General features: G+C 41.1%; 1 protein-coding gene across 14 annotated transcripts in view; it reads left to right on the top strand.

Moving 5' to 3' along the window:
* Window positions 1-18,736, top strand: part of SNAP23 (synaptosome associated protein 23) — a 54,164-nt gene that overhangs the window by 17,298 nt on the left and 18,130 nt on the right. For 8 of the 14 annotated variants that reach the window (XM_019010792.4, XM_055363507.2, XM_055363510.2 and 5 more), the window contains 4 exons: window positions 3,317-3,387; window positions 4,456-4,497; window positions 4,902-4,950; window positions 6,745-6,862. In XM_019010792.4, coding sequence (XP_018866337.1) covers window positions 3,331-3,387; window positions 4,456-4,497; window positions 4,902-4,950; window positions 6,745-6,862 — 266 coding nt within the window. In that variant the 5' untranslated portion in view covers window positions 3,317-3,330. Of the gene's footprint in view, window positions 1-1,642; window positions 1,765-3,316; window positions 3,388-4,455; window positions 4,498-4,901; window positions 4,951-6,744; window positions 6,863-18,736 lie in introns of all 14 variants that reach the window. The other 6 variants (XM_055363509.2, XM_063698948.1, XM_063698949.1 and 3 more) reach the window with 2 other exon arrangements.

Raw genomic sequence — 18,736 nt, forward strand, 5'->3', positions numbered from 1 at the left:
CTTGCGTGTTGTCTGGTCAGGGAAGAAAAAAATATTAAGCAGAACTTCGAGTTCACATGGAAAGGATGTGTCCTTCAGAATGACCTCATTGCGATGTCAGGTGTGATTCCTCACGTTATCCATCTCCCAGTTATATCTGCTTTCTTTTTTCTTTTAAAGAAGGCAGCACAGAGGTCAGGAGTGCATTCACTCCTAACTCTGGAGTTTTGCTTTTTTTTTTCCTAGGAAGCTAGCAAAGACTGACTTGTAATTGGCAATAATCACCTCTAGGAATAGAATTACAAAATTACATAATTTGTGATATTTGGGCTTTCTTACCCCAGAATGTCTCCCGACCCACAGGATACTATATCTGAAAACCTCACTAAGGGTGCCTTTTCCAGGCACTAATGGATTAGTGTATATTATTTTTCATATTTTCTTCTCTGTCGGGCATTGAGGAGTTACACATGACAGGAATAGATAACTTTAGAGCATTACTGTCTGGGGAGGGCAGGCTTTGGAGAGGTATCTCGGTTGGGGCTTTAGGAAGTGATGGAAAAGCATGAGGCTACCTGGGCAGACGTGGGGTATTATAGAAAGGAAAGGTGTGCAAAAGTGTGGAGGTGAGAGGGTACAAAAAATAATCTCCATTTACTTTTTGTAGTTGCAAATAGGAAAGAGTGACAAAAGAGGAACAGTAGCATGGACATGTGTATGTATGATAAAGCTTAAGATTCAAACAATTAGCAAATTAATAAAATACCTGGTTCCTTTTATGCTTGTATCTAATGAATGATATCTTTATATCTTGATTATATCTTAGTGTGGAAACTTTTTGCCTGAAGCACAGTCTATGGCAAGCAAGATAGAAACTTAAATTTGGAACTTAAAATACTTTTTTTCATGAGCACTAATGGCTTTAATCAAGGCTCAAAATCTTTTTTTTTTTTTTTTTTTTTTTTGAGACGGAGTCTCGCTCTGTCACCCAGGCTGGAGTGCAGTGGCACAGTCTTGGCTCACTGCAACCTCTGCCTCCCAGGTTCAAGCAATTCTCCTGCCTCAGCCTCCCGAGTAGCTGGGATTACAGGCGCTCACCATCACTCCCGGCTAATTTTTGTATTTTTAGTAGAAACTGGGTTTCACCATGTCGATCAAGCTGGCCTCGATCTCCTAACCCCGTGATCCATCCGCCTTGGCCTCCCAAAGTATTGGGATTACAGGCGTGAGCCACTGCGCCTGGCCCTCAAAATCTTAAACCATAAAACAGCTATGACAGTAGAATTATAAACAAGGCCGGGCGCAGTGGCTCAGGCCTGTAATCTCGGCACTTTGGGAGGCTGAGGTGGATAGATCACCTGAGGTCTGGAGTTTGAGATCAGCCTGGCCAACATGGTGAAACCCCATCTCTACTAAAAATACAGAAATTAGTGGGGCGTGGTGGTGCATGCCTGTAATCCCAGCTCCTTGGGAGGCTGAGGCAAGAGAATTGCTTGAACCCAGGAGGCAGAAGTTGCAGTGAGTCAGGGTTACACCACTGCACTCCAGCCTGGGCAACAGAGTGAGACTCCATCTCAAAAAAATTAAAAAAAAACATGATAGTAGTGGTTCAATTAAAAACAACTGAAAATATTTAAATTTTTTTGTTTGTTTGTTTTTTGAGATAGGGTCTTGCTCTGTCACCCAGGCCGGAGTGCAGTACCATGATCTTGACTTACTTCAGCCTCAACCTCCTGGACTCAAGCAATCTGCCCACCCCAACCTCCCCGGTAGCTGGGACTACAGGTGTGCGCCACCATGCCTGGCTAATTTTTGTATATTTGGTAGAGATGGGGTTTTGCCATGTTGCCCAGGCTGAACTCCAACTCCTGAGCTCAAGCCATCCACTCACCTCAGCTTCCCAAAGTGCTAGGATTCCAGTCATGAGCTACCACGCCCAGCCAAAAATAACTGAAAAGATTTATATGTGATCATATCATACACTTGCAATAGCAGTTTTTGGTTTGTGGCTCTAGTGATTCTTTGCGAGCTTTGTGCTACTGTTACATGCAGCTTTGTTTCTAAGAGCCACGTAAATACTTTGAGAGTACACCCTGTTTTTCTACTTATTTGTTCATTCAGCTATTTTTGGAGTATCTACCATCAGATCCTGTTAGGTGTTAGAGATACAAAGATAAAATCTCTGCCTTCCAAGAATTCAGTCCAGTACATTCTTGGGGAATTAAGTTTTCTGCTTATCAAAGAGTATATCCATGGCAAGGTTTCTCACCTCAAATTGACATTTTGGGTCAGATTATTCTTTGCTGGAGGGCTTTCCTGAAGAGTGTTGTAGGATGTTAAGCAGTTTCCCTGCCTCTACCTACTAGATGCCATTAACCAGCCCCATCACCTGGCCCAAGTTGTGACAATCAAGCAACTCCAGACATTGCCAGATTCCTGGGGTCAAATCTGTAATAAGAACCAGAGTTTATCTGTGTCATTGACCGTGAGTTTTGATAAATGAGTTTTGAGAAAATTCATACAAAGCTAGCAAATGTAACAGAACCTAGATCCGTTGCACAATGCTTGTTATTACTCCACATGACTTCTCAAAGAGGAATTAGATAACAGCCGTGCTGTGTAACACCTACGAAATGTTTTATTTTTTAGCTTGGATGTCTATGAGATCTCCTTCTGAGTTACTGTGTATAGGAGAATAATTGTTTGGTTTCTTAGGGACTCCACTAAAACAACAAAACAATATAAGCCACTGGAGGGGAAGAGTCTAATGCATAATAAAAACCTTAGTCTTTTCTGAGCTGTTTGTACCAGCATTTCCCTTTTCTTGTTAAGAGTGAAAGTATTTTCTCCAGTGAGTATCCTGGACAACTGGCATATTTAGAAATGTTTCCTGTGTTCTTCAGGCACATAACTTCAAATTTTGTTACTTTCCTAAATTGGACTTTTCTTCACCTACTGCTTTTCCATGTTCAGACAACACATGAAGAACATTGAACAACCAAAAATTCACTTTAATAGTCTTTTAATGGTTGTCTTCCAGTAATGCCTTGCTTCTCTAAGTAGAGGATCCACTTTCCTGTTGGAAAGAGTACTTCCCTAGAAGTCCTAAAATCTGTATTTTAGGTTCACCCTTGGCACTCTTATTAAACATTCATTTAGCCTCTCTCGGTCTTGATTTCTTTACTTGTGGTAGACTAATAGATATAGAAAGAGGTTCTTTTATCCTGTTTTCCTGATAAGTTCCTAAATTCCATAAATCTACACTTTTTGCTCACACAAACTTTTATATATCCTTATTCTTATACAATATCCACATTTCCATTTCTGTGCCTAATAGAGTTTTGATTCATCATGGATAATCTGTCATCAGAAGAAATTCAACAGAGAGCTCACCAGATTACTGATGAGGTAAATGTTTTACCTAAAATAAGTAAATAATTCTATTTCAGTTTTCATATTGGAGGGGTGAGAGAGCCTTCTTAGGGACCATTTTGGCCTCTTCCTAGTCCATTAATATCAAAGAACACATTTGCTCCTTAGTGCCATTGCTGGTTTTTATTTTCTTTTTAACTCACCAGAAAACTAAAGTGAAAACAATTTGTATGATTTTTATTTTTTAGGTAATTATTAATATTACTTAAGTGTAACAAAGATACTCTACTATGTATTTGAGAAATGCTAGACTTCTATTTAACAATTTCCTAATATCTGTAATTTACTTAGATTTCTACCTACATTAAATTTTTATGACTTTATAAAATTTTTATTCCCATAAACTTCACCACCCAAATATTCTCTTTTTTAAAAAAACTTTTTCTTTCAACATCACACTGGAAGTCCTTACACATTTTCTCTTAAGGAGCGCCTGAAAATAACTAAAAATGTAGTGATCAACTTACTTTTTTTTTTTTGTTTTTTGAGACGGAGTCTCACTCTATTGCCCAGGCTGGAGTATAGTGATGCGATCTCGGCTCGCTGCAACCTCTGCCTCCTGTGTTCAAGCGATTCTCCTGCCTCAGCCTCCTGAGTAGCTGGGATTATAGGTGTGTGCCACCACGCCCAGCTAATTTTTGTATTTTTAGTAGAGATGGGGTTTCACCTTGTTGGGCAGGCTGGTCTTGAACTTCTGACCTCGTGATCCGCCCACCTCAGCCTCCCAAAGTGCTGGGATTATAGGCTTGAACCACCACACCCGGCCATTGTTCTGTTTTAAAGGGAAGGATAGGCTGGCAATTCTTTTTGTTTTTTCCTTTAATGGAAACAGTCTCACTATGTTGTCTGGGCTGGTCTTGAGCTCCGGTACTCAAGAAATCCTCCTGCCTTGGCCTCCCAAAGTCCTGGGATTATAGGCATGAGCCACTGTGCCCGGCCTGAGCTGGCAATTTTTAAAGATAGAATAGCATCATGAATTTGGCCTGTGATCAGATTTTTTTTTCTACATATTTTGGAATGCTAAAATTCTGTGTTTTTTCCTAGTCTCTGGAAAGTACGAGGAGAATCCTGGGTTTAGCCATTGAGGTAAGAAAACGTTAGTCATCATCTTAAGTATAGAAATTTATAGGAGAGATCCTAATACTTCTGGCTGGAATTAGTATTAAAGGGTAATGTATCAATATGCTTTATTATTTGAAATTAACAGTTGCTGAAATGTCAAACCATGCACTAATGGGAATTTTCTGTTTTTCCCTTTGACAGTATTGGAATATGACAGGGAAGATGAATTCACTATGAGTTTGTGACTTAATTATTTTGGGGGGCTGCTATGTTAAAGTGTGTTAGTTTAAGAATACTAGTTCTGTCTGTAGCTCTAATCCTCTGAGAGCTTGGGTTTCTGAATTATTCTGTGTTGCTCTTGTAGGTTTTGTTTCTGTTGTTTTTGGTTTGTTTTGTTGTACTATCAGCTTTTTCCCCCCTTGTCTTAGTCTCAGGATGCAGGAATCAAGACCATCACTATGCTGGATGAACAAAAGGGTAAGTTAAATTATTAGCAGAAATTCTTAATTTGACTATGATGCCAAAAAGCCCTATCAAATTAGCCACATACAAATTTCAGCCTTTGGGAGAGCCTTCCCTTTGTAAAATAAGAATGTTATGTTTACTTCTTGTCTTCTGATTTGAATTATATATCATGTTCACTGTCTATTTGGGATGGCAGGCAACAATGCCCAATTGTATATACCAAGTATGTGTTAGGCCAGCATGGCTTATTTTGTGTATTGGTTATATGTGCCTTAGACATTATGATAGTAACATAGCTGGGATTACAGGCACCCGCCACCACACCCAACTATGTTTTTCTTTTTTTGGGGGGGTGGGGGACGGAGTTTCGCTATTTTTTTCTAGTTTTTGGGGGTGGGGGATGAAGTTTCGCTCTTGTTGCCCAGGCTGGAGTGCAATGGCATGATCTTGGCTCACTGCAACCTCCTCCTCCTGGGTTCAAGTGATTCTCCTGCCTCAGCTTCCTGAGTAGCTGAGACTACTGGTGCCCACCAACACACCCGGCTAAGTTTTTGTATTTTTAGTAGAGACGGGGTTTTACCATGTTGGCCAGGCTGGTCTCGAACTCCTAACCTCAGGTGATCCACCTGCCTTGACCTCCCAAAGTGCTGGGATTACAGGTGTGAGCCACCGTGCCGGGCCTTTTTTTTTTTTTTTTTTTAATTTTTATTTTTTGAGACAGAGTCTTGCTCTGTCACCCAGGCTCGAGTGCAGTGGTGCAATCGCGGCTTACTCCAGGATCCTCTACCTCCCACGTTCAAGTGATTCTCCTGGCTCAGCCTCCTGAGTTGCTGGGATTACAGGTGTCTGCCACCACACCCAGCTAATTTTTTGCGTTTTTAGTAGAGACAGGGTTTCACCATGTTGGCCAGGTTGATGTCGAACTCTTGACTTCAAGAGTCACTTGACCCACCCACGTCGGCCTCCCGAAGTGCTGGGATTATAGGCGTGAGCCACCGTGTCTGGCCAGACATTGTGATATTCTTACATCATCCTCAGAAATCAAGTTCTAAAACAGATCTAGATTCAGGTATGCTTGGAAACACTTGAGTTGAGTTGGCCCTGAGTAATCAGGTCTAGTTTTTATTACTCTTATAATAGCCCTCAGATTTTGAACCTGTTATAGAAATGATGGGGATTTGACCTGGTCAAAGTACCCTTAACTTGGTTGTAAGGATGATCTCTAAATAACCGTTCCTTGGTCCTACTATACAAGATTCTTTTTTTTTTTTGAGCGGGAGTCCCACTCTGTCATCCAGGCTGGAGTTCAGTGGTGCAGTCGCAGCTCACTGCAACCTCCAACTGCCGGGTTCAAGCAATTCTCCTGCCTCAGCCTCCCAGGTAGCTAGGATTACGGCACCCATCACCACACCCAGCTAATTTTTGTCTTTTTAGTAGAGATGGGGTTTCACCATGTTGGCCAGGCTGGTCTTGAACTCCTGACCTCAGGTCATCGCCCATCTCGGCCTCCCAAAGTGCTGGGATCACAGGCGTGAGCCACCATACCCAGCCATGAGCCACCATACCCAGCCATATACAAGCTTTTTAGAACAATTTTTCCACAGCAAGAGGCTAGGTGCCTCCGGATCAGTACGTGAAAGATTGTTACCATGTTGAATCGCTTCTAATACCTTTTGACACTGACATACTCACTGTGGGGAGTTATTGGTAGATTCAAGGTTGAAGTTTGCTGTTCCATAATAATAGCATTTTCTGGTTGACACTGTGAATGGAACACAAAGTGTTAACTTCACAACTTATTCTTAGAACAACTAAACCGCATAGAAGAAGGCTTGGACCAAATAAATAAGGACATGAGAGAGACAGAGAAGACTTTAACAGAACTCAACAAATGCTGTGGCCTTTGTGTCTGCCCATGTAATAGGTGAGTTAATAAATTAAGATGGTTTCAAAATAAATAATGAGAGTACCCCACCTTCTCCCACCAGCTAAGGTCAGAAGTATGACTGGGCTTAATGAGGAACTCTGTTAGATAAATCTAAGTTGTCTCTCCTTCAGGCAGATTAAGCTTTTTGTGTAAATACTGTGTGTTCACTGAAAACTGTGACTTACATTTGACCAATCCTGGGATCAAGTCCAATTTCAATTTGTAGTAATACATGAAAAGGTTAGGAAGTATAGGGAAATGTATATCTGGATGATGGAGAGCAGGATGGAGTTATTTTCTTTTCCTTTCAAAGGAGGAGTATTAACAAAATATATATTTTGTGGTAGGCACATGAGGGATGGCCAAAAGAGTAGAAGAGTTGGGAAAGAATGGCAAAACATAAAAAATACATAAATCTAATGTTAGATTATATGATAGTGACCAAGGCTAGGTATACAGAACTGATAAAGGTTGGGTTGGAGAGCATCTTATAGAAGAGGTAGGATGTGGATTGGGCTTTGAGTGATTAGAAGGATTTGGATGAACAGGGAGGAACAGTGAGGGCATTTCCTATGAAAGGTTCAAAATAAAGATTAACAAGGAGCTTGACTTAACTGAGCTGTGTGACTCATGTAGATGAGAAGTGGAAAGTAAGATATAAGTATGTAGTAGAGGAACTTGAATGCCAAACTAAGGAGTTGACAGATTGGAGTATAAAAAGAAACGACAGTATCTGGAGATTGAATGACTGTACTCACTGCTGAAAGTTTTGTTTTGTTTTTTTTCTGAGACAGGGTCTCTGTTACTGAGGCTGGAATGCAGTGGCGTGATCACAGCTCACTGCAGCCTCTCTTTCCTGGGCACAAGAGATCCTCCCACCTTGGCCTCCCAAAGTGCTAGGATTACAGGCATGAGCCACTGCACACAGCCAAAGTATTCTTTTTTTTTTTTTGAGACGGAGTCTCACTCTGTTACCAGGCTGGAATGCAGTGGCGCAGTCTCAGCTCACTGCAACCTCCGTCTCCTGGGTTCAAGTGATTTCTCCTGCCTCAGCCTCCCGAGTAGCTGGGACTACAGGTGCGTGCCACCACACCCAGCTAATTTTTGTATTTTTAGTAGAGACGGGGTTTCACTATGTTGGCCAGGATGGTCTTGATCTCTTGACCTCATGATCCGCCCGCCTTAGCCTCCTCAAGTGCTGGGATTACAGGTGTGAGCCACCACACCCAGCCTCAATGTATTCATTTTTAAAGAGGTTCTTAGACATTAGTATTTCATCCAGTTCTCAGCTGGTCTTGTAAACCAACAGTGGTTATATTTTTATATTTTCAGATAAGTGTTTTTATGTAACAACATTTTTATGCCATTTCTGTTATAGAAAGTAGAGATTAATTGCTTGTCAGTCAACTTTAGTGTTTGTTTTGGCCATGAGGAGTTAAGGTTTGACAGTGTTCTTCCTAGTCTTACCCATTGGCTTCCTATTCTAACACAAGTCTGTTGACCTGTTTACACCTTGGTTGACCAACTGAAAGTTCTGTATTTTTTGAGACGGAGTCTCGCTCTGTCACCCAGGCTGGAGTGCAGTGGTGTGATCTCGGCTCACTGCAACTTCCACCTCACGGGTTCAAGTGATTCTCCTGCCTCAGCCTCCCAAGTAGCTGGGATTACAAATGTGTGCCACCATACTCAGCTAATTTTTATATTTTTAGTAGAGACAGGGTTTCGCCATGTTGGCCAGGCTGGTCTCAAACTCCTAACCTCAGGTGATCTGCCCGCCTCTGCCTCCCAAAGTGCGGGGATTACAGGCGTGAGCCACCGCTCCCGGCCAAAAGTTCATATTTTAATAACTATGACTTGTCAATCAGAGTTTAGCAGATTACTTTAAGCAAACAAGTTAAAATGTACAGATTATTTGATACGAACTCTTAGCTATGTTTTACAAACATAATTGTACCTTTCTTTTGTGTTCCATGTACCTTCTTGGAAGAGTACAGAAGAGAGGAAGTAGATGAATTTTCTTGAGATCAGATGTTAGGAGAACAAGGAGAAAGAAGTCTCCCCTAAAATCTTAGAGGAAGATCAGCTCTAAGTCACGTGTTGATAAACAGGAAGAGCACTGAATTAGACCTAAGATGGTCTAATATCATAGAAAGTGGGAAATGCAGCTACAGAGTATTAATTTTATGTCTCTTTGTGTATCCCAGCCAAGCATAGGCAAGCTTTTCTTGAAGACTGGTGGGGAACAAGGTAGGGTATGGTCCTGAATCAGCATTCTTCAGCCTCTAACCTCAGTAGAACCCTTTCTCAGTGGATCAAGAGAAGGCATTACTTTTTTAGAGATGGCCTCTCCCTCTGTCTCCCGGGCTTGAATGCAGTGGTGCCACCATAGCTCACTGCAGCCTCAAACATCTGGGCTCAAGCAATCCACCCACCTCAGCCTCCCAAGTAGCTAGGATTACAGGTGTGTGCCACCATGCCCAGCTAATTTTTGAAATTTTTTGTAGAGACAGGGGTCTTGCTATGTTGCCCAGGCTTGTATCAAACTCCTGGCCTCAAGAAATCCTCCCACTTCAGCCTCCCAAAGCACTGGGATTACAGGCTTGAGCCACTGCACCCAACTGGCACTTCTTTCTTTTTTTTTTTCTGGCACTTCTTGAGAGATGGAATCAAGGGGCTGCTGTAACAAAACAGTTCCCTTAAGAGAAGAAAGTATTATCTCAGTTAAAGATGTCTGATTGTAATTGTCTTTCTTCCACCTATTTCTTTCTTACACCATTGAGACCTTGGCCAGTATGATATCTCTTATCCTCAGCTCTGTTCCTATCATTCTTGCCTGTGTCTTGATCTTTCTAATCTGCTAGTCTGTGTTTCAGTTAGGCTCGTCACATGAATAACCATAACATGAGCTTCTTAAAGGTAGACATGAGATCTTAGTCCTATGTATAAGGCCTAGTCTTCATACCAGCAGTAGCAGTAACAACCCAGGTCAGGTCCAGAGTTCCTTATTTGCCATTTGGAAATACTTTTTCTTTTCTTTCTCTTTTTTTTTTTTTTTTTTTTCTTGAGACAGGGTCTCGCTCTGTTACCCAGGCTGGAGTGCAGTGGCACAGTCATGGCTCACTGCAGCCTCAACCTATCCTCCAGCGTCAGCCTCCTGAGTAGCTGGGATTACAGGCACATGCCACCACACCCAGCTAATTTTGTATCTTTTGTAGAGACAAGGTTTCACCATGTTGGCCAGGCTGGTCTCGAACCCTTGGGCTCAGGCAGTCTACCCACCTTGGCCTCCAGAAGTGCTGGGATTGCAGGCATGAGCCATTAAGCCCTGCTGGCCATTCAGAAATCTAAAAAACTCTGAAAGCTAAAGTTTTGTTTTATTTTTGCTGTAATGGTGCCACAACTCATTAGGGTATAAAATGTAACCTGAACTGAAGCTATGTTTAGTCTTTATTACTTGCTGTAAATATTAATTGGTTTCACTACAGAAATACTCTTTTTGAGTCAGGGTCTCACTCTGTCACCCAGGTTGGAGTACAGTGGTATGATCTTGGCTCACTGCAGCCTCGACCTCCTAGGTTCAAGTGATCCCCCCACCTCAGTGTCATGAGTAGCTGGGACTACAGGTGCATGTCACCATGCCTGGTTTGTTTTTAAAAACTTTTGTTTCTTCTTTTTTTTTTTTTTTTTTTTTTTTGAGACGGAGTCTCACTCTGTTGCCCAGGCTAGAGTGCAGTGATGCAGTCTCAGTTCACTGCAACCTCTGCCTCCTAGGTTCAACCGATTCTCCTGCCTCAGCCTCCCAAATAGCTGGGATTACTGGTGCCTGCCACCACGCCCAGCTAATTTTTGTATTTTTAGTAGAGACGGGGTTTCACCATGTTGGCCAGGCTGGTCTTGAACTCCTGACCTCAGGTGATCCGCCTGCCTCGGCCTCCCAAAGTGCTGGGATTACAAGCATGAGCCACCATGCCTGACCCTGTTTCTTTTCTTTTTTTTTTTGAGGCAGAGTTTTACGTTGTCACCCAGACTGGAGTGCAGTGGTGCAATCTCGGCTCACTGCAACCTTCGCTTCCTGGGTTCAATCGATTCTCATGCCTCAACCACCCAAGTAGCTGGGATTAGAGGCATGCACCAACACCTTGCTAACTATTGTATTTTTAGTAGAGACGGGGTTTTGCCATGTTGGCCAGGATGGTCTTGAACTCCTGACCTCAAGTGATCTACCCACCTCGGCCTCCCAACGTGCTGGGGTTACAGGCATGAGCCACTGCACCTGGACTTTAAAAAGTTTTTGTAGAGATGAGGTCTCACTATGTTGCTCAGGCTGGTCTCAAACTCCTAAGCTCAAGCAATCCTCCCACATTGGCCTCCCAAAGTGCTGGTATTACAGAAATGAGCCACCACACCCAACGTCACTACAGAAATATTAATGTATTTAATTATGTGGTACTGTCCAAAACATCTTGCCCCCAATGGATTGGGGTAACAGTTGTGGGCCTGTGCATTAATTTAAGGTACTATTCTGAACATGTTAATTTAATCCTTAAACAGTAGCCTTAATATGAGATAGGTGTTTTTTATTATTATCATTTTACATCCAGGCTACACTATGTAATGGAAGAGCTGGGATTCAAAACCAGGCAGAACCCCCTTGCTTTTTTTTTTTTTTTTTTTTTTTGAGACGGAGTCTCGCTGTATCACCAGGCTGGAGTACAGTGGTGTGATCTCAGCTCACTGCAACCCCTGCCTCCCAGGTTCAAGTGATTCTCCTGCCTCAGCCTCCCGAGTAGCTGGGATTACAGGCGTGCACCACCACGCCTGGCTAATTTTTGTATTTTTAGTAGAGATGAGGTTTCACCATGTTGGTCAGGCTGGTCTCGAACTCCTGACCACGTGATCCATCCACCTCGGCCTCCCAAAGTGCTGGGATTACAGGCGTGAGCCACCGCGCCCAGCCCACAAATCCTTTTTTAAAATCACATATCTTAGGCAGTAATTGATAAATTGTAATTCTAATTAACAAGAATTTGAAAGCAGACAGATTTAAAATGGGAAGTCTCAGAATAGTAAACTGCTTGATGTCCCAGTTTAAACATTCTTTTTTTTTTATTTTTATTTTTTTGAGATGGTGTCTCGCTCTGTTGCCCAGGCTGGAGTGCAGTGGCACGATCTCGGCTCACTGCAAGCTCCGCCTCCCGGGTTCACGCCATTCTCCTGCCTCAGCCTCTCGGGTAGCTGGGACTACAGGCGCCCGCCACCACACCTGGCTAATTTTTTGTATTTTTAGTAGAGACGGGGTTTCACCGTGTTAGCCAGGATGGTCTCGATCTCCTGACTTCATGATCTGCCCGCCTTGGCCTCCCAAAGTGTTGGGATTACAGGCGTGAGCCACCGCACCCGGCCTTAAACATTCTTAGATAAGGTATTCTTCTGTCTTAACTTGCCTGTTTTATAAAGTCTAACAATGGCACATAGTTTGAAGACAAATTGGCATTTCTGGACCACTTACTAGAGAAGTTCTAAATTGGCACTACAGGTTTACTGTTATTCCGATCTTAAGTCATACCGAGGTGTAAAAATTCAGCTCTGACTAATTAAAATGAATATTGAATTATATTTCATTCAGTAGTTTAGTGCTTCTTCCATCCTGCTCACTGGAGACACAAATATGAGTAAGGCATACCTCTGGCCCTGCCTGTTTTATTTATCATGACATGATTTTTTATACCTCACATAGTATTGGATATACAGTAGTTACTCAATAAACACTTGTTGATTTGAGTGTCCTTGAGAAACTTGTTGGCTGGTGGGAGAGTTTGACGTGTAAAAAGATTTTTTAAACTTACAATGAAAAAATATATAAGAAAATAAAATACATAATAGAAGTAATTAAGAGAAATCTTAATCACTAAGAGGAAGGAGTCTCAAAGCACTCCATTGGTTTTTGCCTTCTCTCGTATTGTCTAATTTTAGGAAAGAATATCATCACCCAAAATTCTGAGGAAAAATGAAATGTGCTCTGGTTTAAATAGTTTTCTTATTTTTCTTTTTATCTAGATTCTCAGATCTTGGTAGTTTCTATGAAACCAGGCAGGAAATTGAATGCATTATGTTTTTAAAACTTTAAACCTGCTTCTGTTCTGTTTGACTGGCATTTACTATTTTCTGCATTTCATTCTCTCACCTAATCTCTTCCTTTCTAATCTGCTTACTAAAAATGAAGATTTAACATCAGAAGCCGGGCTCATTAACTGATCAAAGGGAACTTTAAGATGCAGTCTTGTGGCGCAGTTTGGGCTGCTAACCTGCTATCTAAAGGTGATGCTTCAAATGGCTTTTCTGTGCATGTGCATGGATTTTGTGAATGGTGAAAACTGTCTCTAAACTGTGTGGTGGTGTGTAGTGTAAAGTGAATTTGTTCTTGATGGGTGCTATCTCACAAAAGATGGACTTGACAAAAGGACCTTAATTTATAATACCATCCTTTGACAAATGTCTCTGATAACTAAGTTTTTGCTAAATAACATTTAAGATTACCAAAATAACAATACTCCTGGAGTTTCTTAAGAAATTTAAAATAGGTTGATCTTTGAGACAGCTGCTGCAGTCTAGTTCTGATAAAAGGTAAGGGAAGTCATGCTAAATGCTTCTCTGTCTTCATAGACTTTGATTTTAGCATCCTGTCTTCCATTAAGTTTCCCTACTTTTTTCTGGTTCTTGAGTCAAGATTTCCTCTATTAAAGTTTTGCTTCTAATGATTAGGATTACCCATGATTTAGGCCACTACCAAATTAAGGAATCAATTGCCAGTCTAGTCGTCTCAAATCCTATTTGGAACGAGGTGGGATATAAAATTTTAAATGCTACCATATCTGGTATCTTCTTTCCTTAAATAAGGGTTTCCCCTCTACATATGTTATAAACTATTCTATAATTCCTGTTACATCATGTGTTAACTTGCTGTGATTTCATGTTGAATTAATACAGAACTAACTAATCTTAATTTTTCATGGGAGGTAAGTTTTGCCAGCTTACTGTTTATTATTGTGTCTGACTCTTAAGTTTAGATCTTTATGAGAATTATGAACATGATTAAATGTTAAAAAATTAAGTATTTGATTTCTACCCTTTGTTTCCTGCCCTCCTTTTTTCTTCTTTCCTTAGTTTGACTATCCAAAGCATATACACACTCACATTCACTCTTTATTATTAGTTAATATTTATTTGGTCCCTTTTCTCCTTGATGTGAAATAGTCACAGATAATATTTAGTTTTATTTTTGCTATTTTTAGTTCAGTTAAAACTAATATTGATGCAACCAAAACTAAAGAAAAAAAAAGAAATTATTGTTTTTGTGCTCATACCTTGATATTTACAGTTTTATGCTTGATACCAGCTTCCTGAATTGACTGAGGGATATTTCAGATTCTTACTTAAAACTTGGCCTTTTTTTTTTTTTTTTTTTTTTTGAGACAGAGTCTCGCTCTGTCCCCCAGGCTAGAGTATAGTGGCTCAGTCTCAGCTCACTGCAACCTCCGCCTCCCAGGTTCAAGCGATTCTCCTGCCTCAGCCTCATGAGTAACTGGGATTACAAGCGTGCGCCACCACACCCGGCTAATTTTTTGTATTTTTAGTACAGAATGGGTTTCACCATGTTGGTCAGGCTGGTCTTGAACTCCTGACCTCAAGTAATTCACCCGCCTTGGCCTCCCAAAATGTTGAAATTACAGGCGTGAACCACACACCCGAAAACTTGCCATTTTTGAATGAGACGTTTAAGTGGGAAAAAAAAAAAAAAGGTTCCAGTTAAAGACTATTAGACCACTCAGAACTAACAGTCAGTTGTAAATCTAAGTTTCTAGATGGAGTTCTGAACTTCATTAAAATTTATCACAAATTTACTTAGGCATTTTATCATGAAGACTAATTTCTTCCCAGAGGGGCTGTACATTTTATTTTCAAGAGTCCTGTCACAGATTAAAACTATTCTTTCTTACCGTAGACTAAAACAACCTGGTCCTAGTAATCTTTCATGTCACGATATTCCAACTACATTCGTCTACCTGTAGATCTCAAAGCTAAGAAATGGTAATGGACCAAAAAGTAAACATGCTAGTTGGTAATCCGTGCACTTACAGGCATGAACTGTTGACTAAAGGTCAGGTTGAAGTTGAAGCCAATGAATGAAAATATTTATCCAGTGATTTACAAAGCAGTTTTATGTCTGTTATCAACAGAACATTTTACAGCCCTGCTAAACATTAAGTATTGTTATTATCCTAGTTTTACGTACAAAGAAAGGGATGCTCTGACACTGAAGTTTGCTCAAGATTCTGTAGCTTCTGAATGACATGCCTAGGATTGGGATTTAGTTATTTTACTCCAAATGCTGTTACTCTTTTGTTTTTTGTTTGTTTGTTTGTTTGTTTTTAGATGGAGTCTCACTCTGTCCCTCAGGCTGGAGTACAGTGGCATGATCTCGGCTCACTGCAACCTCCGTCTTCCGAGTTCAAGTGATTCTCCTGCCTCAGCCTCCCAAGTAGCTAGGATTACAGGCACCTGCCACTGCGCCTGGCTAATTTTTTGTATTTTTAGTAGAGACGGGGTTTCACCATCTTGGCCAGGCTGGTCTTGAACTCCTGACCTCACGATCCACCACCTCGGCCTCCCAAAGTGCTGGGATTACAGGTGTGAGCCACCGCGCCTGGCTTTTTTTTGTTTTGTTTTAATCCTGACATGTCCCTTTGCTTCTTCCAGATTAATTATTTAGTGCTCCAATATATAGACTACTAGAGTCTATAATAGACTACCAGAGTAATCTAAAGTACTCCTCCTGGATCGCTAAATGTCCCACTGACCTTATATAAAACAACAACAAACGATTCCCAGGCTATACCCCATGTGTATTGGAGTAGAATCTTCAGAGTGCAGCCTACTATCTATGTGTTCTACAGCAGGGGCCCTCAACCCCCGCAGCAGAACCCCCGTTAACAGAAACTGGTCCTCATAGCAGGAGGTGAGCATTATTGCCTGAGCTCTGCCTCCTCTCAGATCAGCAGTGGCATTACATTCTCACAGGAGCAAGAACCCTATTGTGAACTGTGCATGTGAGAGATCTAGTTGTACACTCCTTATGAGAATCTGACTAATGCCTGATGATCTGAGGTAGAACAATTTCATCCCCAAAGCATCCCCTGGTCCCCATTCGTGGAAAAATAGTCTTCCATGAAACTGGTTCCCCAGTGCCAAAAAGGTTGGGGACTGCTGAGGTCGCTCTGATACTCAGTCAAGTTTGGAAGGTATTACCTTTAAAGCATCTAAGACCCTTTGGAAGGAAAGTAAATTAGTTTAAAAACATATTTCTATTTGTGAACATTTTTTATTTTATTAACTTAGATAAGCAGCTATCTGACAATGCCTTAAAAACAGGTTCCAACTTGGTGGAGGAAACTCCAGGGTGATGGCCAGTAACAGGGTGTTGAGCAACCAAAAGGCATTACCTAGAGTGGACATGCTGAATGAGACACACTGAACTGTCACACCACCTCTTCATAAACACGCAGAACATACAATAACTGCAAGAAAAACAAGTAGTTTTTTTTCCCATCCCATTTGAAGGTAAACATGCCAACACAATGCAAAGCTGTAAAAAAATTCAAAGTCAGCCGGGCGCGGTAGCTCACTTCTGTAATCCCAGCACTTTGGGAGGCTGAGGCAGGTGGATCACGAGGTCAGGAGATCGAGACCATCCTGGCTAACACGGTGAAACCCCGTCTCTACTAAAAATACAAAAAATTAGCCGGGCGTGGTGGCAGACGCCTGTAGTCCCAGCTATTCGGGAGGCTGAGGCAGGAGAAGGGTGTGAACCCGGGAGGTGGAGCTTGCAGTGAGCTGAGATCGTGCCACTGCACTCCAGCCTGGGCGATACAGTGAGACTCCATCTCAAAAAAAAAAAAAAAAAATTCAAAGTCAGCTTTTTGTGTCTTTTCCCCTTATTACAGAAAGAACATCTTCAAAGATCCAGTCTTCTTCTTTTTTTTTTTTTTTTTTTTTTTTTTTGTGAGACGGAGTCTCACTCTGTCACCAAGGCTGCAGTGCAGTGGCACGATCTGGGCTCACTGCAACCTCTGCCTCCCAGGTTCAAGTGATTCTTCTGCCTCTGCCTCCTGAGTTGTGGGGACTGCATTCGAGCGCCACCACACCCAGCTAAGTTTTGTATTTTTAGTAGAGACAGGGTTTCACCATGTTGGCCAGGCTGGTCTCGAACTCCTGACTTCGTGATCTGCCTGCCTCGGCCTCCCAAAGTGCTGGTATTACAGGTGTGAACCACCGCACCCGGCCAAGATCCAGTCATTTTAAAGACAGCAGAGTTTGATAACCAATCTGATTCTTTGTTTATAGACTATGCTTCAATTAAAAATCATTCACATGATCATTTTTAAACAATTCATTTGCATTTTATGCCCTTATATCTAATTGTGGAAAGAAGAATTCTCATAAGTGTAAAGAATTTTTTCAAATATTGCCTCTTAATGTTGGGAAGGAGGTTGGAATGCATATGTATCCCTTAATAGACCAGAACCCAAGGTCATGTCCCAGTCCACTCCTCTTTTTGTGCTGTCAGAAACATAATATCTCATTAGTTACTTTGGAATTTCAACCTTCTCTCTTGCACCTGTTCCACAATCCGAAATTCTAATAAAAGCCCCACTTCTATTACTTCTGTTAATATTTGTGGTTATTAACTTTCTGATAAACTAATATATTGCTTTTGTTTTATTTACTAGCACTTACTCTGCTCTAGAATTTTGCCTGGGACCTTTCTTATTATTAACAAAGAAAGAATACATGTGAATATTTATTTTAAAAATATATATCCTACCTTGTTCCAAGAAAAATTTAACATGGCTTCTTAATAAATAAATGGGTTAATTAATAAAAACAGCATAGAAACATAATTATGATAACTTAAAGTGGTACCATGAAACACACTTGGAGAACTAGCTCTTCAGTGTTCATAAATTTGCCTTTGCAATGCCTCTCACAAAAAAAAATTAGTAGTATCCTTTCTGTAATGTTAATGATAAAGTCTAAGATTCAATTCTAGGTTTGCCGAAAATGAATCCTCACATGCCTATTAAGGAAGAAGTCACTTTTTTCATAAAATCTCTTCCCTTTTTAATTTTTGCAATTTTAAAACTTCCTTATTAATGTAAAATGTAGAATAAATCAGAGACCAATATTTGAGCAACATACTATTTCATTTTTGTTTATAGAAAAGTGAAAACTAAAATTGAATGAAAGCTTGACTTTAGCCAAATAATCTAGAAAAGTTTTGTGTCACTTTTCCGTAACAGCCATTTTTTTTTTCCTATAATAGCCACTTTTGCTTTCTTTTTAAGACACTTAGACTTATGATTTTTTTTTTTTTTTTGAGATGGAGTGTCTCGCTCTGTTGCCCAGGCTGGAGTGCAGTGGTGTGATCTTGGCTCCTTGCAACCTCCGCCTCCTGGGTTCAAGCGATTCTCCTGCCTCAGGCTCCCCAGTAGCTGGGATTATAGGCACGTGCTGCCACACCCAGCTAATTTTTGTATTTTTAGTAGAGATGGGGTTTCACCATGTGGCCCAGGCTGGTCTTGAACTCCTGACCTCAGGTGATCCACCCACCTTGGCCTCCCAAAGTGCTGGGATTACCGGTGTGAGCTACTGTGCCCGGCCTTGATCGTTTTTTTAAAGAGGAAACTCTTAAATGAAAAACTACACTACAGGATTTATGAATGACCGCTTGTGTGGTCAAGATACTTATTTGTCCACTGATTGTCCAATTTGGAAATTATTCATGCCTTTCTTTCCTGATGGCTGGTTTGTTTG

The sequence above is a fragment of the Gorilla gorilla genome, chromosome 16, assembly GCF_029281585.2.
Source record: "Gorilla gorilla gorilla isolate KB3781 chromosome 16, NHGRI_mGorGor1-v2.1_pri, whole genome shotgun sequence".
NCBI classification, from domain to species: Eukaryota; Metazoa; Chordata; class Mammalia; order Primates; family Hominidae; genus Gorilla; species Gorilla gorilla.